The sequence below is a fragment of the Clinocottus analis genome, unplaced genomic scaffold, assembly GCF_023055335.1.
Source record: "Clinocottus analis isolate CAN_PGR_092001 unplaced genomic scaffold, fCliAna1.0.p SCAF_5, whole genome shotgun sequence".
NCBI lineage: Eukaryota > Metazoa > Chordata > Actinopteri > Perciformes > Cottidae > Clinocottus > Clinocottus analis.
In genome coordinates, this window is record NW_027176207.1 from 12,492,089 (window position 1) to 12,517,219 (window position 25,131).

The 25,131-nt window shown below is 39.7% G+C and overlaps 1 protein-coding gene across 6 annotated transcripts in view; it reads left to right on the forward strand.

Moving 5' to 3' along the window:
- cadm2a (cell adhesion molecule 2a) overlaps window positions 1-25,131 on the forward strand; it is a 193,517-nt gene that overhangs the window by 136,699 nt on the left and 31,687 nt on the right. For all 6 annotated transcript variants that reach the window (XM_068599942.1, XM_068599946.1, XM_068599944.1 and 3 more), the window contains 3 exons: window positions 6,924-7,073; window positions 21,156-21,308; window positions 24,845-24,982. In XM_068599942.1, the coding sequence (XP_068456043.1) occupies window positions 6,924-7,073; window positions 21,156-21,308; window positions 24,845-24,982 (441 nt within the window). The remainder of the gene's footprint in view (window positions 1-6,923; window positions 7,074-21,155; window positions 21,309-24,844; window positions 24,983-25,131) is intronic.

Consider the following 25,131-nt stretch of genomic DNA (forward strand, 5'->3'; position numbering starts at 1 on the left):
AACATCACTGTATGATTCAATGCAACAAAAAAAAAGGTATGGCCATTACTACTTTGCGGTAAAATATTTAACATGTATTCCAACACTTGGCAAGATAGGGTTGATGCTCCTCTTCTGCAGCTGGTTAAATAGCATGTCCACATTCGGGGATGCTTGCTGCATGATAAGGATCAGCTGATACACGTAGCAGTGGACACTAGAGAGCCGACTGCAGCCCCGTTGTAAGCTTGGGCAATAAGTTTGTCTGTTTGTCCGTGTGGGAGAACGATGCTCAGCCTCTCCACGAGCGCTGCAGTGACGGTGTCAGTGGTTGCGTACTGTTAGCATCGATGTAGCACAAGTACCAGCTGGCTGTGCATGATGGACATGACCGTCAGGAGGCTGATCTGGGACCAGTCGTTTCACCTGGAGTTTCTCCGCCAAGGTTCTTCTCTTAAACAGGTCTTGGATGAGAGATTTGATCTTGTTAGGGTTGATTCTTTTTGTAAGACTCGTGCTCGTGCTGGGACGTTCCTGTGTCATCTTGTTAAAATGTTGCTGCAAGAGAAGAGAGGCCGACGAGAACACGCAAGATGTGAACGACACCTGAGAACAAAGACATGGGACTCCAACACAACTTGCACTCTGGTGCAAGTTGAAAATAGCACCTCCGGAAGTATTTTTTAGGCCGCTGATTGGATAAATTATACCTCACTCATTTATTTCTTTAATCAGTTATTGACTAAACTGCGTATTAGATCTGTCTTCTTTGGGCAGAACCCATCTAGCTCCACCACATGCACGGTGCTGTAGAGACATGCATGTGGGCAGAGGTGCACTCGCAGAGGAGACAAGCAGGAAAAGCAGATATTTGGCGCAGATACCTCAGGAGCATGATTTGGAATCTGCTCTGTCTGCTCTGAATCGTGCCAACGACCAGATCCGCAGTCGGAAGCTGAACATCAGCGACATGCGAAATCTCAGAAATCGCCTGAAATGGAAACATTTCAAAATCCTGAAGGTGATTCAGCAACAAGCAATCTGAAAAGGATTCATGAGGTCAGAAAGACAGATTATATTTTGACAAATATTTTTTTTTAAATGCAAGAGACAGGGTTTTGTACCAGGATGACGCACAATGAGGAGTACCAAAAAAAATAGTACCAAAGGGTACTATTCCAAAGTACCCTTTGGAATAGTAGGATGAGTCATGTCTTCAGTAATACCTTTTCCTCTTCACCTCCATCCCCTATTTCAAAAACTCAGAGCTATACGGAAACTCTAAATGATCATCTCTAATTAGACCTATCCTCCATCATCCTTAACCCTTAGGTATAGGATGATGTGGCATCTCTACCATTAGGAGGACGAAGGAGAGTGTAAGATTCTTTAGCTGAGGGTGATCTTCAGTAATACATCTTCCTCCCCACCTCCATCCCCTATTTCAAAAACCCAGAGCAACACAGTGGCTAGTGATTAGCACTGTAGTAGCACTAGGTACAATTTCAACTTTTGGGTAACCATTTGCGTCTATGCATTGACTTTGCATGTAATCTACTCGCTTCAAATTCACAACGCTTTTGGTGTGAACGCAGCATTAGGACTTGGATGATGTGGCATCTCTACTATTAGGAGGAGGATGGAAAATGGAAGATTCTTTAGCTGAGGGTCATCTTCAGTAATACCTCTTCCTCCCCACTCCCTATTTACACGAAAGTACAAACATTTCGAATTTTCAGAAGTGCTGCGATAGGCTTACTATCAACTCTGGATCTTTACTCTTCTCTCAAAGAGGAGAACTTTCGACACATGAGAAGATGTTCAGTGCACTTGTTCAAGCCAACACAAGGAAGAAAAACTGAACTGAACTGGAAAGAATGACAAGCACTTATTGCTTTTGTATAAAGTGAATCAATTGCTGGTCTTTAACATACATCTTTAAGGTAAGCAACAGACTGAACATGAAAAAAAGAAGGAGAGGCTTGTTCCTAACTACTGAACACACTGTTTCCAGATAAGATATGTTTTTTTCTTCTGCCAGCTGTTCAGAAAAAAAAAAAAAAAGTTCATAACTATATATGTATGTATGTTAACTTGCTGTTGCTCCAGAGTGCTGTTAACATTACTTTAAAATAAAAGTGTGCAATACACTAATTTTTACTTCATTATTGAATTTGGGGCATAATGTGATTAATCGTGATTAGTGCTGACTGGCACACCATGTGTCTTCACCTTCTCTGTTTTCCAGAGATTCAAAAGATAAATTACTTGCACTGCTGTAACCCTCCACCTCCTCCTTTTTTTTTTACATTTGCAGTTTAATTTTGTATGTGAATACTGGAAGCTTATTTTGAAGGTGTAATAGTGTTAAAAAATGTTGATAAATCACATTTGAGATGCAACGTGGATTTGGGATGAATGTTGATAGAAGGCGTGAAAAAGGTCACAGTAAAAGAGAAAGCAGCAAGACTGTCTGTTTGCAGAGCATGTTCCTGAGAAAAAGGAAGGAGTTTGTGTGAAAATTGTCACAGTGGGAGGGAGAGTCCCCGAGCGAGAGCAGGGAGCGATGATGCTCTTGTCTGATATGTCAGCTTTTCTTCCAGGAAGCTACCAGCAACATTTTGTGTTCCATATCATCAGCTAAAATTGGTTTTCGCCCAGATTTTTTTTTTTTTAAACTGCCTGAAAGTTCAGGTTCATTTGCATTTTCAACATGTTGATGATGCTGTAAACCAGTGAGAAGGTTGGTAGATATGTGTTATTGCTCAAGGACATTGTGACAGGATACATGAGTGGTTGATGAACTCACACCAGCTCTTTAGCTGATCAAACTCTCCAATCACTGGGCCGCCCTGCTGCCTGACACTCTGAGAATCACTCAGCCTGAGAAGCTTGTATATCCAGCTGTGTAGCCACCTGCATAACCTTAAAGACTCAAACCGCTCACGGCAAAGCTGTCCTATCTCATTCATGATCTGAGTGGGATGCATTTTGAACAGTGACCAACTGGAGTTTGTTTTAATCACTTCATTGATGTGATAAAAATACACCTCTTTTTTTTTTTTAACTGCAAGTAAAAACTTTTTAAAACAACATTATAATTACATAGCACAGTAGGCCATGTGGTTGTAGTTCAAATGTAATGTTCATCCAAGCTTGAGCATTTTAAAGATACTTCAAGTGTAAAACAAGTTCTTAAACCATGTGGTTAGCCAAATTGGTTCAGAATGAAAACCTATGGCTTATGAGTATGAACCAAACTGTAGTTGTAAATGTCTCTCCCTGTTTGCATACTATATCAGCTTTTTGGTATAATCTCTACCTTATCTGCTTACAGTAGTGCATGCACACAGTTTCTCTGTTGCAATGACGTTTTATTAACAACACTACAAGTATAGCTTGTTTCCAACCTGCCTCATTGTTTCTTGCTTCATTGTCGCAACAGCCCTCTCAAAGATTTCTTTGGTGTTTTCATATCCGATAGAAATGATGGCACTGTGAAAACCAGACTGATCCTTTGAATTCAAATATACAGTGATGAAATCCAGAGTCTGCATTTACAGGGTATTTATGTTCGACTGGCTTAAAAGGTGAATTGGCTAATCAGAAATGTGGACTGCTGCCTTTATCCATATTGAAATCCTGTATTCCCAGCCCATACATCATAGCTCTACAGCTCAGTTGAGCTCCAGTCCTGGTATAAAGGTCAGTAGCTCCAGGCCATCCGTCTGTCTCCCTGCATCTCTCTCTTTTTCTCTGCATCTTGAATGCCTAAATAAGAAAGGTTAGTAGACTCAGCTGCTCTTGCTTGAAAGGTCACATCGGAAAGCGGACAGGAAGCAGCCGGGATACTCTTATCAGTGTTATTTGTCCAGTAGTTTGCTTTGGCAACAGGTGCTGTCTGTCTGAATGTGTCTTTGTATCATGGGAACGTCTACTGGCCTGGCCGCACAGGCATCTACTTTTGGCATAGTAGTATTAGTTTAGTCTTTTGAGAAATATTGGAGACACTACTTTGTGTGGTGGGAGGCACACGTCCAAATGATTGTAGGGAAGCTTTGCCGCCAGCCTTGATTATTAGCCAGAGCATACAGTGGGTACTGGAGGGTACTGAATGGTCCCATTAAATTTTAAGATTCAGCTCATCTAGGGAGACAGCTGTGTGAAGGATAAAGTGTGAGAATCTAGAGGAAATAATGATTTTCTACTTGTTTAGAGGCAGTTGCAACCCACTTTGCGATCTTCAACGTCAATATATACAGGCTTGCCTTGCTCTATAGTATACGATCGTTAGGGTGGCACACATTTAATATCCAACTTAAGCTAAATAAAGCAAAGCTAATTTCATAATGTCATTACTTCATAATGTCATGCGCTTGAGGACGTTGTTGACCTGGCTTAGCCTTGGCATGTCAGTCAAAGTGGAGGGCAATTAAACTGACCCCTACTCTCCATGAGAGATATAGCCCAATTGAGCACAAGAAAGGCGGTAGGATCAAGATCAATTTGAAAGACTGGGGAGCCCCAGGAAACAGAGAGAATGCGAAAATGAGAGACAAAGAAAGTGGAAATGCCACCCTTCAGGGATCAACCAAAGGAGGAAACGTGACTCACAGAGAGAGGAATTGAGTGGAATAGATGTGAACTGGAAAAGAGAGAGCAAGAAACTGAAAGTAGGAGAAAGCTTCGAGGTGAAGTGAGGGAAGGACCTAAATTTAGACATGGAAATCAGGAGAGAACAGCTGCCTCTTTCCCTCAGGAGATACATTTAAATCAGGTCTGGGTGGCCAGGGGGGAGAATGGAAGAACCTACTCCATTGGCCAATTAGGCACACAGAACACTGCACTGTTCTAATATAACCATCATTGTGGCCCCTTTGGCCCTTTCAGTCCCACTGGATGTGTTTCACCAGACACCGACGAAGGACTCAGGCAGAGGGATCCCCGGACTATTGTAACTTTGTATTGGCACTAGTATAAGTGGAGAGAAGAAAAAGGGAAAGAAATGGAAAAAGAAACATTAATATATGCTATATAATGTGGCTCCTGTCCTGATAAGTATATATGCAGGTTCACATGTGGGACACCTATGCACAAGTACTGTGTAAAATATATATTTTCATATGTATTTCTTGCAGTAAAATTCAAACACCATTTTATATATATATATATATATATATATATATATATATATATATATATATATATATATATATATTATGCTCAAGGGGCACTTTAAATACACTTTGCCGGAACATAAAATGACCCAAACATTTTTTTATTTGTCAAAGGCAGATAATTTGATGAAAAAAATAGCAGATTGTTTATTCATGGATTAGTACAGGGTTGACAATACAACAAGTGAGCATACCTCCAAAGTGTCTCCTTCTTCATTACTGCAGTGGATGTGTCCCTGCAAAATGTAATTGTGGTAGAATCTTACACTACGTCATACATCGCAGTTAACCAATAATTTCCCTTTGCGGCCAGCACAAAAAAATAAATTGTTTCACAGTGGGCTGTATGTTGCCTAACTGCGTGAGTGAGAAACAAATGAGAACAAAATAAGTGATTTAAAGAGAAGAAGTAAAAAAAGAGGGCGAGGGCTGGCGCAGGCGAACGGTAAATCGTTGGCAGATCATGCGTCATGCAAAGCTTTCATGAATAAAACATATTCATAGCCTCCCATAGCTCCGATCCATTTTTCTTCCGTTTCCCTGCTCTTCCCTCTCTATCTCTCACATGCATGATTAACCTCGGGAGGCCTTAATCAACACTGGAAATGACCCGTGCTCCTTGACTTGCCTCTCGCTACCTCTCCTCTCCTCCTTTACCTCACCCTCTTTCCTCTCAACATGTCTTTCACCACAGGTCTATCAAGGATGGGGTTTGCCTCACCTGCTAACCCTGCAGACTAGCGCTGTTTGATGGTTTGTTTATCTTACCTGTACAGTCATTAACTGAAATGGGGAAAACACAAAATGTCTCGCGCTTTAATTTATTACCAGCCTTTTGAATGAGAAGGTATCAAACAGACTCACACAGGAATGGAATTAGAGAAACTCCTCAATTCAAAATATGTCTTACTTTTCTATTTCCTTATATGTTTTTTTCAGCTTCATGATCCTTTCCTGAGGGGAATGGTGGTTTAAGATGGGAGAGTTAGCTGGGGATGCATAATCTTTCTTACCTAAGCCTTTAGTCACACAGTCTTTAAAACCTGTCCTCTGGGAATAGAAACAGGGATAGATATATGGTTATTATTATGTACTTGCTCTCACACACACACACACACACACACACAGTGAGCTGTCCAGAGTTCTGAAAACTGGCAGCTATTGGCAAACCACTTGTGATAGTGACCTGTCCATGGTGCTGAAAACTATCTGTACTTGGTCTACTCACATGCATCATTATGTTTCTCTCATCGGATGCAGGCATTGCACACACCAGCATCCTCACATGCACACACAAGTCTACAAAAAATGTTTTTTAATTGGTCTTTCCTGTGCTGCTGAGGTTTCAGGGTTGGTACCGCGAGCTAAATGCCCCCTTTGTGTTCTATGTTAGGGTCCAATTTAGCACACAGTAGTGGCCGGCCATTCTGGCTAAACATTTGCTTTTTAATTAGGGTGTTAAGCATTTGTCAAAGATATAAATCAGATTTCCTCTCTTTGTCCTGTAGTGTGAAGAGTTGACTTTTAGAGACAGACTATTCTTTATTTATTTCATGAACATCCTTCTGAACCAACTGGATTAAAATACCTTACTTTATAACTTTAAATGTATTCAGCAAATGTAAATAACAAAGCAACCTTACAAATCAAGCAATCAAACATGTAACATTTGTGTAACTCTGTCTATCTTTGTATCTTCCTATCTCCCCCCTTTGCTGATCCATCCTCATCTCTTTTTACACATTTCTCTTGTGGGTTATGTTACAGGCATCAGCGGTCAGTACCCACTGGTTCAGAATGTGACGGTGACAGAGGGTGGGACGGCGAACATGACCTGCCGTGTGGAGTATAATGACAACACCTCCCTCCAGTGGTCAAACCCAGCACAACAGACCCTCTTTTTTGGAGACAAGAAAGGTGAGTTTTGAATATTGACAGACAGCAGCTGCTGCACAACAGATGCAGTCTTACAAAGTATTCCCTGTGTTAGGTTTATGGTGCTTGAGAAATGCACAAAACACACAAAACTGTGGAGTTTTTTTAGGCTGGAGAGCAACCTGAACAACCCCTCGTGTTCCCGTGTGTTTGTCAGTTGAATAAGCTGCAGTTTTTGTTGTGTCATACCATCTGTCCCACATTTCATGTGTCTGTGTTTTCCCGTTGCTGCTCTGTTTTCTCAGAAAGTGCATTCACAGTATATAGAAAAAGATACACACCTTTCCACTTGGGATGGGTTGTATGTGACCATAATTCTTTTTCACTTCATCCGTCAACCTTCCAGACTGTTCTGTTGAGGAAAGCAAATATAGCCAGTTCTCCATTGGACTTGTTTTGCCGAGATAACTAGTAATGAACATTACTTGCCATGAGCAATTTGTGGCTTAAATGTTCATGATTTGTTTCACTTTCACTTTATTTCACTTTAGTGTCAGACGTGTTTATTGTGTATATTTGAGAAGTCAAAATAGATAAACCCTGGTGTAATTTGGTTTGAATCTGAATTAAAAATCGCATACTCAATACTTTCATGTTGTTGTTCAAATCAAATTATAACATCAAAAACAGCCTACACACTCTCAAAGTCAATCATTCACCCCGCTGTGCGAGTGCCCTTCACTGCAACCCTGGAGTGCTTAGCTCGTACTGCCTCTAGCACACACAATGGAGTATGAATAAAAATTCAGCGAAAATGAGTGAGTTACATTGTATAATGCCATATTTTGGGTTTATACCTGTCCAGTCGCAATTTTTTTTTGTGGCCTTGTGACCTGCACAGGCCTCTCACATGTCTACAATTACAATGACCATAGTTTTTCTCCCAATTTAAACCAGCATTTCTTCAGCAAGAGGAGGTTAGGCCCACAGTTAGAGGGCTACACCTACACTCACCTAGAATCTAGCGTTACAGTACATATCTAACGTTCTATTTTAAGAGGTGTTGCTCTCGGGTTAGGCCGAAGCTGATGTAGCCGAGGCCCCACTGTGATGCCGAGTTACACAAGAAGACAACACGCACCTCACAATTAATGTCTCACATAAAAAAAGGAAGCCACTGACTGTGACACGGTTAAAAGACAAATACATCACAGTCTCCACGCAGCATTGCCGTTGCAGAAGAGTGGAGGCATCAACTGACCTTCGCTAAGCCCGTCCCCCATTGGTTACTGTTGCTCGGCCTGTCAAGCTGTCACAACTGGCATGTCCATGTGGCATTCAACAACATCAGTGAGAGATATTTTAAAAGAGAGAAGATTGGATTATTAAAATAATAGTTTTCCAATATCAGAAAGAAGCAGACTGGAAGCACTACAATATGCTTTTGAAAAACAACATTCACAATATAATTTGTCGGCGGAGTATTTTCAATAAATCAAGGGAAAAGCTCACCAGTCTTAATGCAAGTGGGGGGCACCCCATGTCTTGACAACTCACGTGAAGGACAAACATATACAAAAACAACAATTATCCTGCACAGTTATTGTTTAGTTTGAATCTATAGCTTTCATTATCTAATATTAAACTAATGTATTCAGCTTTTCTATTTGTTTAAAGCTCTCCGGGACATTGCTTGCACATTAAGGCTTGATTCATACACTGGATATCATAAATTAATCATAATTAATATTTGTTTGCTATGTGTATGTTGCTGGCTTCCTCTCCCTACTTCCAGTTGCTAATAAAGCATTGGACAATGGCCATTCTATGGAGAGGCTTAAACAAGGGTCAATTCTGTCGATGATCAGATTAGAGGCACCGAGAAGTGCCTGATTGGGCAACTTGTCATCTGCCATCTAGCACACTGAACACTGGATGCGTTGGGGAGGTTTCTGGTACATCTAATAGATGGAAATGGATAAAATGGCACAGAGAAGCCCAGGATGCTGCTGCCCAAATGTTTGCCACTGCCATCCCTCTCAAGAGGGCCATGGATGAGGATAAAGCTCTCGTGAAGTGCACTCAGATTACCTACGGAGGCCGAAATACAGATTTTTTTTTGACTGAGGCATGTCTTGAGAGTGCCCTCTGCAATGACGGAACAGCTGCTGCATTATGTTTATGTTAAACTTATATTGAGACAAAGCACTCACCGGTGAGAGTCAATGAGATGCTATAAAATATCTACAAAGAAAGGTTTCTGATCCGAAAGGAGTTTGAACTTAAGGTGTAAATGAGGCATTTGGGTTTAAGGTTTCTCTTCTCTAATAGAAAGTAGGATGACAAGACCAAAAGAGGGCATAGATCACTTGGTGCTGAAAATGAATGACAGTGTCAGTGTTCCAAGTTGAGTCTGACACCGGGCGTCGTGAGGTTTCACTACTAACTTACTTCGAAGGATGGGAGGAGGCTGATATTTTAGTATATGTAAGTTTCAAACAAGGATTTGTTACTTGTGAAAAAGTGAGGGAGTGACTGAGCTGCACCAGCTGCCCAACAGTGACAGCTCTCAGAGGGCAAAGCCTACATGAAATACAACAAACCAAATGACTTATGATACAGCATTATGGAATTGTGTGTAATTGATGATGTGAGAGCATTACATTGGTTGGATATAATCTCACTTTTTGTGGCTCAACATGAACAATGACAAGCGGCAGACTTCCATTCTGTTCCATTATCCAAACCGCTTATCCTATTGGGGTCGCAGGGCGCTGGAGACGATCCCAGCTGACATTGGGCAAAGACAAGGTCCACCCTGGACAGGTTAACAGTTTATTGCAGGGCAGACATAGAGCCAATTTAGAGCCTCCAAATAACACTGCATGCCTTTGGACTGTGGGAAGCCGGAGAACCTGACCTGCCACACAGTCTTTACACCAATTCAGCTTTTTGGTTGTGTATTTTTTTTTTTAGGTATTGTGATGAGTTATGGAGCAAAATTAAGACATCATAATATAGTAGCACACTTTGAAACATTCCCAGAACTACTATAGTTAAACTTGGTAGCACAAAGATTTGATTTTTACAGATTCAGCATATGAGTGGACCCTGAATTACTGACTGCTCTTGAAATTATGTAAAATTAATGTGATTCACTTAAAATGAGTTTACACAAACAAGTGGTTCAAACGGGAGAATTCAGATGCAATATTTTTACAATACAGCATCAATTAAGAAAAAAATAATGTAACTTTATATTGCTTTTAACAATATGAAGTATATTATATATACTAAAGAAGGTTTTGTAGTATAGAGCATGTAGCAGCCGCATTAACCTCACACCCCACTGAGAGAAAATAGCCTGCCATTTATGTGATCTGCAGAAAAGCACTTTATATACTGGAAATTCCTTCCATTAAATGGATGAAACCCTTGTTATCTTTCCACACATACACAGGCTTAAACTAACAAATGCATGCACACAAATTGTTGGGCAAAGCCACCACTGTTTTAATGTCTAATAAGTACAAAGGCTTTATTTCTGACCTTCCACACCCTCTTCACTAAAGTCCCCATAAAGAGGATTCATGGGTGTTATTTTGTTGGTTCATGCCTGCTGAAATGATTGTGCCCTGTGCGTCTCTCAGCTGTATTAGTTGAGTGTAATAGAGGATGAATCACACTCTCTTGTAAGTGTCTGGATTAAGCACATATGGGATTTACACAGTCTTCATCCATTATCCGTATACCCACTGGGCTGCCTGGCATGTGTGTGTGTGTGTGTGTGTGTGTGTGTGTGTGTGTGTGTGTGTGTGTGTGTGTGTGTGTGTGTGTGTGTGTGTGCGTGTGTGTGTGTGTGCATGTGTGTGTGCATGTGTGTTTTTGGCGTTTCTTCTTACCAAAAAGAGCAGCAGTCAAAAGTTGCATTGAACATCAAATTCAACAGTTGATGCTCTCTGTAGGTCATTTCATATCACACTAGTGTTCGGTCTCTGGGTTCTATTTCATGGCATTTCCAGTGCAGAGCTCTGAGATTGAAAATGAAAAAGAAGCCAAAAACTCTGTCATTATGAGAAAGCAAAAGGATACTACTGAGGCCCCAGAATTGGGTTGCCGTTTTGGATCGTTGTGAATGTGTGTGTGCTTTGGGAGTTGCCTTGCTGAATGTGGCAAATTCAGATGCACATGCTGATGGGAGCACTGAAATGGTAAACGTCTCCAAAGTGCCACTGGCAGTATGAGAAAAGAAACACGTCTCAGCTGCAAACGCCTTTGAGCACAGTAGGTTTCAGATTAATTGTCCTTGCTGCCTGTTGAGAAGAAGAAGAAGAAGAAGAAGGAGAAGGAGAGGAAGAAGAAGAAGAAGAAGAAGAAGAAGAAGAAGAAGAAGAAGGAGAAGGAGAGGAAGAAGAAGATGAAGAGAAGCAGAAGAGAAAGAGAAGGAAGAGAAAGAGAAGGAGGAGAAGAAGAAGATTAGTTTAAGCACACAGTTGCTGAAAAATACAACCTCAACTTTTTGCATAATTTGCTCTGTTACAATTTGTTGAAAAATATATATTTTTGTTTTATAAATATTAAAATGTTTTATACAGTTCAAAATATACCTTTTGTAAAGTTAATGGTTGACTCAACATCCATAAACATAATACCATTTCAAATGATTCAAATTCTAATGTTTTGATATGTTTTCTTTGGAAATCCAACCAAAACAAAAATAATCTGCAGAATCTATGTTTGTCTTCTAATTCAACAGATTGTCTGCACGTAGGCCCACATGGGCATGTGTTGCATATAAAAGAGTGTCAGTTACATCCCCTATTAAAGTCAGCCACAGAGCATTAGCATAAACATTTAGTTTTTTCAAAGAAATGCAGCAACTGACTCCATTACAGTCCTTTGAGTGGTGCCGGTTTTGCTGCTGTTGTTGTTTAATGTCAGAGCTGAGGCTCACCTCTAAGACGTTTAGTCAGATGAAAGAGACTCCTCTTGTCTTCCGTCCTCTCGAAGGTGCTCCTATGGCTGTGAAGAGTTGTCTGAATTTCATATAAGTAATTGTCCCAAAAGTATCTAATTTGGTCCTTTCCATCACTTACCGCTGAGGGACTTAAGCTTCAACAGTGAGAGAGAGATGAGCACTGGGTAAGAGGGATTCTCTCCCTCAAAAGAGGCTAATATCTCTTTACAAATTGCTCTTTTGGTTTCATTGTAATTCAAGAACTGATAATAGCTTTATTTCCTGGATGGAGAAATTTTGCAACGAGGCATAATTACAATGTATTCGTTATTCCCGTACGAGAAAAACCCCGATGTGTAATTACTTTCCAGGCTAAATTTGCTGGCCTAATTAGTGGACTCATCATGTGTGAGCAGTGGCTAAGGTATGACATTTAAATAATGTATTCAACGCGGATGCTGTCATTTTCGAACCCATTTTTTATCCCAATTCTTTTCCAAACACCCACATTAGTATTTTCATTTCCAACCCCCACAGTACTCTCTTTACTCTCCCCGTAATGCCGCAGGTGGGTGCGGCGCGTGCACACATGCACTGTGTCTGTGTCAGACGCCGAGGAGCACTGAACAAGCCACAATACTTTGCACCTTGGGAGTGAGAACGCTTCTGATCCCTTTTTTCCCCCTTTAATTGTTGTGGATTACCTGCTAAAAGTGTCATAACGTCTGTGCCTATTCAGCACACATTTGGTAGATCTGGATAGCCGTGTCCAAAATGAGGCTATTGCAGCGGACATATTGGCAGATATTGAAACAAAAGATGCTGTACTTTTTTCTCGGGTGGGGTGTCAAGGGTTACTACATCAAGGTGCTTGTCATTTCTGTCATAGCAAAGATAATCTGGTGCTCTATAGGATAACACAGTGACGCACAAGACAGTGAGTCATGGGTTTATTTTTAGTTTGATTGCGTTTTGGTTCGGTCTTGACTGACTAACATCAGAAAATCAGACTCACCTCGCACATGTATTGGTTCATTAGTGCAGTACAGTTTGTGCAGCTTTTAGATGTACGGTGCTATGTTGATGTCTCCAAAGTGCCGGGTGTACCTGTGGTGGATATCTCTGCCTACACGGTGTCATCTGCAGATTTATTGAATCTGTTTAAACATTAAGATTAGTGTTCTGGGTGAACAGTTAACGGCCAACTGCTCAATTTCAGGCCCCCAAGCTGCTAAATATAAAACTATTTGCGTCTTCAGATGCCAATATTCAGCTGTCTGAATCAATTTGCTGGCTGTTTGTGGTTGTGGGAGTGTGTGTTTAAGTGTGTATGTAGGTGCACATTGACGTGTGTGCATGGGAAATGTCAAGCATTCCACCTCTCCAATATGCACCCATGAAAGCTTTGATGCATTCAGAATATCTGTGCCTGAGCAATTTAGGGGATAGGCTTTTAAAAGTTTTCCAAAGTAAATAACAAAATAAGAAATGCTTGACAGACTTTTTATTAAACAGATAGAAGAACTTTCTCTCAAAACTTAATCTTAGCAGGAAAGTTAAACTTTTGAGACAGCTGTCTTTTTTATTATTTATTTCCTGGAAGAGTGCCTCTATGAAACATCCTTTCATATCGGCCTGAAGATTGATACGGTGTTCTCTCTGATAGAAAAAAACGTAACTGTAAATCTCCAAAGATCCCTAACAAGTCCCCTCTCTCCAAGACAAGCACCATAAAACATGAGAGAAAGAAGAGGAGGAAAATGGAGACGGAATATAGGCCTTGGTGGGATAAGGGGGAGGAATTAAGGAGGCATTTTACAAGAGCTTTCAGACGCAGTTATCACCTCTGAAAGACACAGGCAAACTTTTCTTTGACCTTGGGCTTTCTGTGTCAGCTTTCGTTGTCACTCCTCTTTGCATATGTCTATTTTGAGTACAACATTCAGCTTATGATTAAAAAAGACAAACCTTTTTCTACCTACTTTGCATTATATATAGAGGCTGCAGTCAGGTTTGGTAATTAAAAGCAGAAATCTATATTGTTGTCTGTGTGTGCCCCCTGTGGAACAAAGAAACTGCTGTCAGATAAATGTCAGCTTTGTTTCGTCCGCTGTACAACTGTAAAGCAATTCGGGGTGAGAAAGAAACTACATTGTCAAATGAAGCGTTATATCCAGTTATTACAGCCTTTATTAGTAGAGCAACTTATCATCTGTGAGGTAGAGAAAATACCTGAGGCGAATGGGAATAATTAGCTCACACACACACATGGTGCACGGAGGCTTAGTGGCGCACCAAGAAATTAAACCATATTTAATTGAAATCAGGATTTTCTTTTTACTGAAACAAAAATGTGACTTTACAAACACTGTCTACTTTTTTAAATCATATTTCAAAGTTATTTTTGAAGGATAGCTGTAGTGGGTATCTGAGAAAAGACCAATATTCTCGCTAGAGGGGGAGATGTATACCTATGCAAAACACAAGAGGGTTCGCAGGTAAGAGCTGTCTCCTCACTGACCCGCTTCTCACAAGGACTTAATGAAGTAGGGCTGGGGAAGGTGTCCCACTGAACTTGGCATGGCAGGTAGAAACTGATGAAAGGAAATCATTTCTGTCACAGGAATCTCCACATCTCCACAAGCCAATTACCGTGGATGGAGTATGGCACATTTTACATTTTAAAAAGCTGGTGTGCCTTTGGAAAGGCATAACAGGTAATAGAGGGTGAGGAACGGCAGAGATACAGAATATACATTGAGCTATTCAATAAACATTGTATCCTGTTGCCTCTCTCTTTCCCTTTCTCTCTCTCACTCTCTTTCTCTATCACTTTCACACACACACACACACACACACACACACACACACACACACACACACACACACACACTCACACACATACATACACCCATACATACATACATATATAAGCAGACAACCTCAAGTCTCCAGATGGGGTGTTGACAAGAAAAAAAGAACAGTCACATCCAGACACAGGCAGCTGAATGTATATTTTGAAATGTGCACTTTTCTCATTATAAATGTGTGTCACTTGAATGAGCAAGTGACACACACCTGCTGAGGCTCTATACTATCCCTGGATAGACAAAGGCACAGAGGGGGAGGGGAGGCCGGTGGAGAGCCCGGAAAGGAAAGGGCATGAGGGAGAAAAGAGAAAGGAAATAAAAGGACCAAGTAATATGTGCAAACATGATAGGTTTAAAGTGAGTGAGTTTAGAGTCCTGACTATTTGCTTATGCATGCACTCTGTATGCCTATACTATAATCGCATGCTTAATGTTCAAATGTAATTACCTGCCACCCATACACATGCCCGCAAACGCTTTGTTTACTCACCCGCTGCTTTTAATGATGAAGAGTAGCCGTGGAAAACTGCACGCTATGCAGCCAATGTGCTGTGTGCCAACACCATAATGCATATATACATATATCAACACAGTGATGTGTTGCAATTTTAGTGAGGCTCTGGCAACCATCAGCTATTTTGTGTGATACTAATAATAATAAAGATGTGTTTCCCCATGTTGAGCTGGAAAATGTTTTTGGACTGTGAAGGCACTTCCACACCTGTAGTTTGGTTTCCTTGCTCTTTGAGCTGTTTGTGGGACTCAACAACCGAGTGGACATTTTTGGGGCTCAAAGCTGTCTTGCACCACAGAGTAATAGTGCTTCAAATGAAACCCAGGCGTTCCCTGAATGCATCAATGTGTCTGTTTTTGTGTTGTGTTTTTGTGACCCTGCTCATGGTGCATTCATGGAATGTCAAATAGCTACAAGTTGCAGCACAGTTTTTGTGTACAATGTTAGAAACTAAAAAGCAAAGCGGGATGTTTTGATAAATATAATAAGTATCAAACATCTCCTTTGTGAAAAAAAAAAAAAAGTGAGAAGAAATGGTTTGGTGGAAATTTCCTGACACATTTTTTATTTTATTTTATTAGCCTCTTACTCATTAATGGTTGAAAGATTATGATTGAATGTAACATTATACTTTCAATAAGACTGTTTTACCGGCTGAAGTAACATCTTCCCCTGGGAATAAAAATGTCACTTTTAATTTAAAAGAAACATGTTTGACCTTCTCTCTCTGAGGATTTCCTCACTTCTCCTTTTCAAAGATACGTCTTTCTTCTCATCCTTTACAGAGTTTTTTAAAGATTACTTTCCCGTCTCTATTCCGTGCCTTTCTGAATACGCTGTTTGGGAAAAGAAAGCCTTGTGACTTCCGTGTTATAGCCGTTTACTCTCTGTTATCTGATCGGTCACGGCTTCATTCAGGGGAACCTCAACCTCTGAGCCGAGGGTCATCAGCCCTCATAATAAGATGAGCAATCTTTCTGCCTCTGCTGGGTTTTTGAATACGAAACTGCGTCGGTAAACTCATAAAATTGCCAGCGCCTCAAGGTACTGTGTATTTGTTCTGCCGAGATTAGGGAAATCAAATGTATGAAAGACAACTCTCTCGCGCCCCCACATAAGCACACAAAACACACACAAAAACACACACACACACACTCGCTGTGTACTCTGTGTTCTTCAGCAGAGATGTATTGACCATTTGTTACAGAAACAAATCGAACTTTGATGCAGAGAAGTGCAGCTTTGCTTTCTGACTCTTTTTTTTCTGTAAATGGAGAAATGTAGATAAAGGCTAAATGAGACAAAAAATATGGTCGTACATTCAGTTAGTATGTGTAATACAAATCCGCTACCCTTTGTTGTTGTCGACAATAACATCCTTCATGAAGACATTCAGGACTGACAGCAGTAATAGTGTTTAATGGATGGCAGCTGCGGTGCCTTCACAGACAAATAGCAACGGACACATTCCTCTCGTCTGCTCGCTCCGTCGATATCTAACATTTCACTGGCATAGAAAGAGAAGGAGGTTCCATTTCCAGGGAGAAGAGGGGGAGAGATCGAAGACTTTGTTCTTTGTTTAATAGAAAAATCCTTCAGGAATTTGAGTGAGGTGTGTGTGGGTGTGTTCACTACTTATAATTGCATATTTTTTAAAGACCTCCAACAGATGTATGGTCGACATTTGTAAAATCTTGCAAGTGTACAAATGACCAAATATTGGTAAGACATGATACATGGTGGGGAGAAGATTTTTTAACTGACTGATCTACGCTGACGACTTAGTGGTCCTGTCTCCTTATAGCGCTGCTTTACAGCGATTGCTCAGAGTCTTCTCAAAGTATGGTGTCACTATGATATAAAATTTAACTCTAAAAAGAGTGTTATTGTGATAGCTAAAACCAAAGAGGATCAGAAGCTACTTTTTCTTCCGTTTTTTTTTTTTTACCGGAGACCGGGAGCTAAATGTGGTGCACAAAGTCAGATATTTGGGTCACATCAGCAGGAATTACCTAAGTGATGATGACGATGTGCAGCGGCAGTGTTGCAAACTTTATGCACAAGCTAATACACTGGCACGTACATTTCATATGCACAGAGGATGTTAAAACTGCTTTCTTTAAGGCTTACTGTACTCTTCTCCATACAGCGCACCTGTGGTGCAGTTAAAGCAAAAATGAATGATGCTTTCAGAATCTTGCTCAAGCTTCCCAGATGGACGAGCGCAAGTCACATGTTTGTGACTCGTAATCCCACTCTCCATGCTGTGTTGAGGAATTTTATATGCAAATGTAAATGTTGATGAAATGACTCAGAAAATGACACAGAGTGATATAAGGTATTCTTCTTGTTTCTGGCAACATTGTCTGTATGTTTTTAACCACAAGTGACTTTTTAACTGCAATGATTTTTCTCGTATTGTATATATTGTTGTTGTAACTGTATATGTTGCTATATGGACTTGTGAGTCTGAAATAAAAGAAATATATAATGGTTTTAATGTTTACAATAAATCAAGTTTATTAAAATGTATATGTCTTTTATGTTTGTAATTTTGTAAAATTGTAATATATTATATCGGTGGACGCTTCAAATAAGCCCTCTTGGCTTTTTGTCTCTTCGTGCACTGTGATATTTATTTATCTCTGTTGTGATTTGTATTGTTTCAATTGTGCAAATAAATAAAAAAAATATTTAAAAAAGGCTTTTAGACGATCAAAACTCTAAAAATTTAGAGACAAAGGCCATTAATGTGAGACTTTGTTTTTAAGATTTTATTAATTTGATTAAATTAATAAAATAAAATAAAATCTCTGTATTATAGTACCGTTACAAGTTATATCACTATTTCACGGTTATACCAAACCCCTTTCATGTTTTTGGGGTTTTCTTTTTTAAATCCATCCTTCCAGGGGGATCAGGATGTTCCTGCTTTTTTTGGCACCTAAATGATCCTGATCCCCGCCTGTAACCCCTGACATTTTTAGAAACAACACTGAAAGCTTTGTAGCTTAAACTAAATCTAGATTCTAATTTGAATGATCAGAATATTCAAACCATTATCTTTTTATAATCTGTGTTCATCAACATGTAGGTAATAAAAGGAAGATTTGATATGACCAGTTTTTCCATCTCGTTCTTCCGCCAAGTCTTGTTTAAATTAGACGTTCTAATTGCAGATGCAAAGGCATCAAAGCTTTTGAGGTCATTGGAGTCTCATTACCTTGCGTATAGACCAAAAAGTCAAAGAACTGTCTGTCTGTCCACTCCCCTCAGTGTCACGCAAACAACTTCCCAGAATGGGCTGTTGAAGAGAGGGAATGAAGAAAGTAGAGCTGCATCGTGACAGCCAGCCAACCACAGTATATGTATTTCCTGACATTTACCTGCTCCTACTTCCTTGCCCAAAGCAAATAAGACAACAGTTGAAAAGAAGCATTGTTTAACTTGTACAAATTCACAGGTTAGTGGCTGTGCCTGAGTCGACAGAATGAGGTCTGTGGAGATAGGAGGAAGGAGAGAAAGTGACAGAAAGAAATACAGAGGCAAAGAGAATCTATTCTTTGTCTAGAATCTTTGCAAAAAAAATCTTTGTCTTAGTTTATTCTTTGATGAAACAAGGTTTACGTGTGCATACTTTGTGAAAGAACTATTTTCTAAGTACAGGTCTCACCATTAACTGAACTGTCAGTGTGCTAAACTACATCTAATTCGTTGGTCTTGCATTGATGGCGATGTGTACTTGTACACACACACACACACACACACACACACACACACACACACAGAAACAGGAATGTACTGTCACCAGTGACAAACCTAAAGATATGTCGTGTGCTCATATCAACGTGTCATGCCTGCTCAGCCTCAGTACACAGCCTGTCGAGATAACCGGTGTTGTGAGGGACAGGAAGGGACAGAACAATTGCAATAATAAACGAGAGAGAACAGCTGTCGTTTAGCCAAACTGATTACAACTCTACTGCCATTCACTGAAAGTGTTTAGCGTGGAGCCGGCAAAGCAAAGCTATCCGTCCCTCGGCGGACCAAATGACACGAGATAGTGTGCTCGCTGATATTTCTCTACATTTGTCACTTCCATGATCACTGCAGCAATGCATGCACAGTCTCTGTAAAGTGAAAGCAGCTGATGTGCCAAACACCTTCTTCACAGTCACCTCTAAGGTTACAGACATTTACCAGTAATGACAAATTACACCCATGCGTAGGTAAAAACACATCTATAAGACTGAAACCTGTGGAAAACCATTCATTTCCGCTAGTTACTTAAAGCTCTTTTCAAAGTTAATTGACTGTTAATGTAATTTACTTTGTTGGTACATTTTTTTATAGATTTGTATTTGATCAAGTGTTTGATAATAAGTAAAACTAATTAAAGTTTTGGTTGTGTGTTTGTTTTTTTAATATACATTATTGTTTTGGAAACGCTGGGGGAGAGACTGACAGCCTGAGGGTTTTAAACACTTTCAGTTTTTGAGATGCCTCTTGTATCGTTGCTCACTATTCAACCAGCCACTCTTTAAAGTGCTCTACAAACAGACTGTCTAATGGTTTTTACTCTTCAAATCTTTCTTGTAACAAAACCAGGGTGCTTTACTTTTGATGGGATGTTACCCAAATTACCATAAGATAGAATATTCTTACATATAGCCTCATATTAAAGAAAATATAAACAAATGTGCAAAAAGGATCACAAATAATCTTTTCTGCTGGGTCCCACTTGAACGAGATGTTCTCTGAGTCACTTTGATGGAGAGCTGCTCCTATTAAAGATGGTTTGTAGAAATATGTTGTACTTTCAAAAGGAAGGCTTGCATAAATCTCTTCAGCAGCCAAGGCCACAGACTCAGAATGGATTAACTTTTTATCGCACTCAACAATCCACATATTGTCTGTTTAAAGTAGAAATCAGCCTTTTGGGTGGTTTGTGTATCACAATGCACCCCTTTGGATCCTACAGGCATGAATCATGTCATGTTCAAGGTATTACCAATTTCTGAAAACTTGCTCCCTCTGTATCCCAGACATGAAGTATAAAGTATACTTTGAAGACCATGGAGTATCTTTCAACAAGCCATCCAATTTCAGCGAATCCATTTCAACTCTCACATCTTGCCAAATTCTCATTTGGCCTTTTTCCCAGCCTGTTATTGCAATATTGATTTCCATTCCTGTTATGTCTTTTGGAAGATTACATTTTCATATAAGTAAAATATCTACGAGGATTTCCACCACACAATAATTGTATGAGTGTGTTTCAATACAGAGGTGTATCGACCTGTACATTTTCAGATTCATAGGAAGTACAGATCCTTGGTCACATTTCATTTAGATTTTTGATTATTTATGCATTTAAATCTAATCATACATATATCACTTACACACCACAGCTTGGTTTGGCTACCTCAAGTACAATGTTGTATGTCAAAGTATGGAATGGGAATGAGCCTTACATATAGCAATACCCATACCACCAAGTTTAGCATTTCAAAATGATTGGGCAAAATTGATATCCGAGTGTGTAAATAATCTCAAAATTTGAATTGTCACATGCTGTTTGTAGTATTACGTTTGGATATGATTAATGTGTGTGATTTACATGACACTGTTCTTTATTTATTTTTTACACGATGCATAGCAGAATAGCATACCTCATAGTTCCACACAGTTTCTATGTTTTAATGTTTGCTAACTCCGTCTCCCTCTCTCCGTCTCTGTCTGTCTCTCTCTCTTTCTCTCTCTTTCTCTCTCTCTCTCTCCAGCTTTAAGGGACAACAGGATTGAGTTGGTGCATGCGTCATGGTCAGAGTTGACCATTAGCATCAGTGATGTCACGCTGACAGATGAAGGCATGTACACCTGTTCTCTCTTCACCATGCCTGTCAGAACAGCCAAAGCCTACATGACGGTCCTAGGTAAGTACCAATGTCATATTAGGTCTATTTAAGTCATGCTCCATGGAAATATTCATTTGTGAATTCACTGTTACTTAAAATCAGTTTGACATAACATCGTTTGTCGGTGCACACACCTTTCTTTAACCTCAACCTTTCCCGCGTGGTTCACCATAGTTAAGAAAATTCCACATCTTCCATAATTACCTTGAAGCACAGGTGTTGCTTTCAGCTGTGGATTAGACATTTTAGATTTGTGAGACGAAAGGGGCAAAGTTGTTTTGCTCACTCATACACATTGCTTAAAGTCTACGTAAGCTACTGTTTGTGATATCATGCATTTTGAAAACTTACTGGGACATTCTAATGTTCTAAAATTTCGTTTGTGCTTTTCAATAATACCATAGACTCAAACATAAGATGGGCCCAGTAATCGCTGTAGTTTGTGCAAACGTGTAAAAGGTTTCAATGAAATTAGGTGGACAGTTAAAATTATTTGAAATCATTATGACTAAAATAACACCTCTAGTCAAGTGTGCAAAAACTTGGTGGAGGTTAAGCTTTGAATACTTACTGGTTATGTTTTTTGGTAAATATTTTTTATTATTGGTTATGTCTTTTTTTTCCCACCAAGACAAATAAAAAAAAACTAATTGACAGTGGTCACGAATAGTCTGTTGCTTATGCCAGCATCTGCACACAATAAAAACATACTGTCGGGCCCTCTAGTAATATTTCTGTTGTGATCATTGCCCCTCACAAACATTGTCTCATTTCCTGCCACTGGGCTTATTATCTTGCCAATTAGTTTTCGCTAATGTTAATAGATGTCCTATTGCACTCCAGGACCATTAGCAGGCTCTCTGTGTTAACAAGCATTCAGAGAATTAGAGACATTAAGAGCTACTGCTCAATAAGGATATGGAGGAAATTATTTTGCAATACTGAACAATAGTTAATGGTGCAAGCTTGTACACAGGGAGATTTTTTAAACATACAAAATGGTCTGTGAATGGCCTGGGTTATCTGCCACTGCTTCAGGACAGTGTGCTGGGAATGAAAACAAGAAAACATTGAAAATTATTGGGACACAATATCAAATGGAAATGAGCCTCAAATTCAGATCTTTTCAACATACATTTATGAATAAATATACATGTGTTTATCTATTAGCACATGCACACAATGTCTAAAACAATATGATTACGATTAAAAAATAAACTACGTTGATTTGAAGTATAAAATAATAAAATGTCAACTTGTGTATAAAAATCGTAATGGTATAACGTGACTAATGCGGCAGTGCTTTGATTTAACTTCTTGACATTCTAACACACTCACAATGACGCCAACAGAATCTCTTTCTGCACGTATAGAGTTGATCATGTTCACAATTTGTGTTAAGTGTCTTTGTATTCTAGCATTTCATATTTACTAAACAGCTGAAGCTAATAGGAATGACATTAGTTTTGCAGGTATTTGGTTATAAAACACATTTCTAGAAATATCATGTAAAGAAATATGAATATTAGACTAGAAAAAAAAAATTTGACCTGATGGTGGGGCAAAGTAAAGGTAATAGGTGCATAACACGAGATTGGGAGCATTTCTATTGCCTCTTAACGGATCTCTAACATTCTCACAGTGCTAAACGTGCTAACAGCGCATACAACGGCTAAGGTGCTGACAGAGCTAACACCTGAGGGGCAACTGTTATCAGTTGTACTCGCCATATGAACGTGCGGCCATGAGTTAATCTGTGGAGTACACTCACATGCACAAACATGCACTAAAAGCATGCGCAGCCCAGATATACAAACAAAGCAATGAGAAGCTCTGATTACAAAAAGGGAGAGAAACTTCCATCTCTGCTCAGGAAGACGTTACTTCTCGATATCGTTACACAGCAAATAGTTGTTCGCTGCTATATTAATGTTCAGAATGTCCTATATTGCTCCTTTAAGGGGTCACCAAAATTATTACATTTCATCCTGAGGGGCGCATCTGTGAGAGAGACATTTCACAACTTAAGGTGGCGCTAGTAAAAGTCAGGGAATCGCCAAATTAGAATTCATCCATTGGGGAGTCATGAATTTCTCTACAAAATTTCATGGCAATCCACCCAATTGGTATTTCTGGACCAAAGTGGTGGTTCGCCTGACATTGCCATGTAACTGGCCCTCCGTTATTTTTCTTAGTAGTAATAGTAGCTGCCTTTTTTTTTTCTTAACGAAAGGAACATCTCTGTACTAAATGTGCAAATGATCATAGAAACAAACACACCCGCAATCCTTTACATTCACACACACATACAAACAGAAAGAAGTATTAGCAGCCTCTGACCACCCATGGGGAATGTGACTGTATAAAATTAACATTGTATTTGATCTGTTCTCTTTCAATCTTGAGGAATAAACATCAAACACTTTTTCTGAGTCAAGCCACTTTATCAGTCACATACGTATAGATGCAGTACTTAGTTAGATGTAGAGACACTTCACACACTTGAAACCTATGCGTTCAACAAACGTGAATAGAAAAACTTCAAAGATTTAGTGAGTTGAGGATTTACCAAGCGGCCGCCATTGTTAAGATTGTGGATGCAGTCTGTTTCTTCAAAGGGATGGTAAACAGAAAACAGGAGTCTGTTAATAAACCTTACTGGAGGTGGTAAGACAGACAAGGCCAAAGTCAGTCAATGGCATTGACTGACAGACCTTTCAGACGCTCAGCCTGTGGCAGACATATTGCTCATTAACATTAGAAGGGCAGCCACTACACACTTAAAACACTCATTATAGGAAAGGCCAGTAATTAACATTTTATTTACAAGCTTGTGTCCTCCTCTGTGACCAAAAGTCTTTGCTTACTCACATTCACACACGTACAAACAAAAACTAATTTGTCAATTTACACCTTGTGGTATTTAGCTGGATATTTAACAATTTAATCGGAACTATTTCTATAGTAGAAAATAGCAGTGAAAATGGTCTAATCTGTGACCATTTCAAGTAAAACCCGAGTCACCTCTGGTGGCTTTAAAGCAAAAACTATTTATAATATGTTTATTAATATATTTCACAACCTGGCTAAGGAAAATCCACACGACTTGATACCATTGGTGTCTGTTGAATTGAGTTTTTGCAACAACAAAAAAATGGACATTTTAAAGTTTAATGCAATCCGGTGCAATTGGGGTCAAAATTGAGAGGCAAAATCTAAGAACTTTGTGCTCTAGTAAATGACCTAATGTAATCATAAATGCATTTCTTGATCCAACTAGAGGTATGTGAGAAAATATGCTTCTTTGTAATTTTGGTGAACTGACCTTTAAAGACAGTCCAGTGCTTAGAGCGACTACTCCGCTGTGTCCCACTTGAAGCATCATTGGGTCAGTGCTCGGGGATGCTGCTCGCTAGTCTGCTGTCTAATCTGTCTGCAGAAGCGCGAGCGAGAGAGGAATTTCCAAAAAGGCATAACAGTAATATTGTTGCATAATGACATACCGCTGTGTGTAAATTAGGTCCATTGCTGTAATTTCCCGTTCCATCCTTCAGGTGTGCCAGAGAAGCCAGAGATCGATGGCTTGACGAAGCCTGCAATGGAGGGGGACCACATCACTCTTACCTGCATGACTCAGGGCAGCAAGCCCGCTGCCGACCTGCGCTGGTTCAGGAATGAAAAGGAGGTCAAAGGTATGTAACACCTGCTTTTACATGTTGCATTACTGCTTTGAGTACATGAGCACATGTGTAATGTCATAAGGTCTGCCCCCTCCTAGCCGATTACTTTATTTGATAAGTTGATACTTATTTCTAATAAACTAAAATCATTGAATCATTTA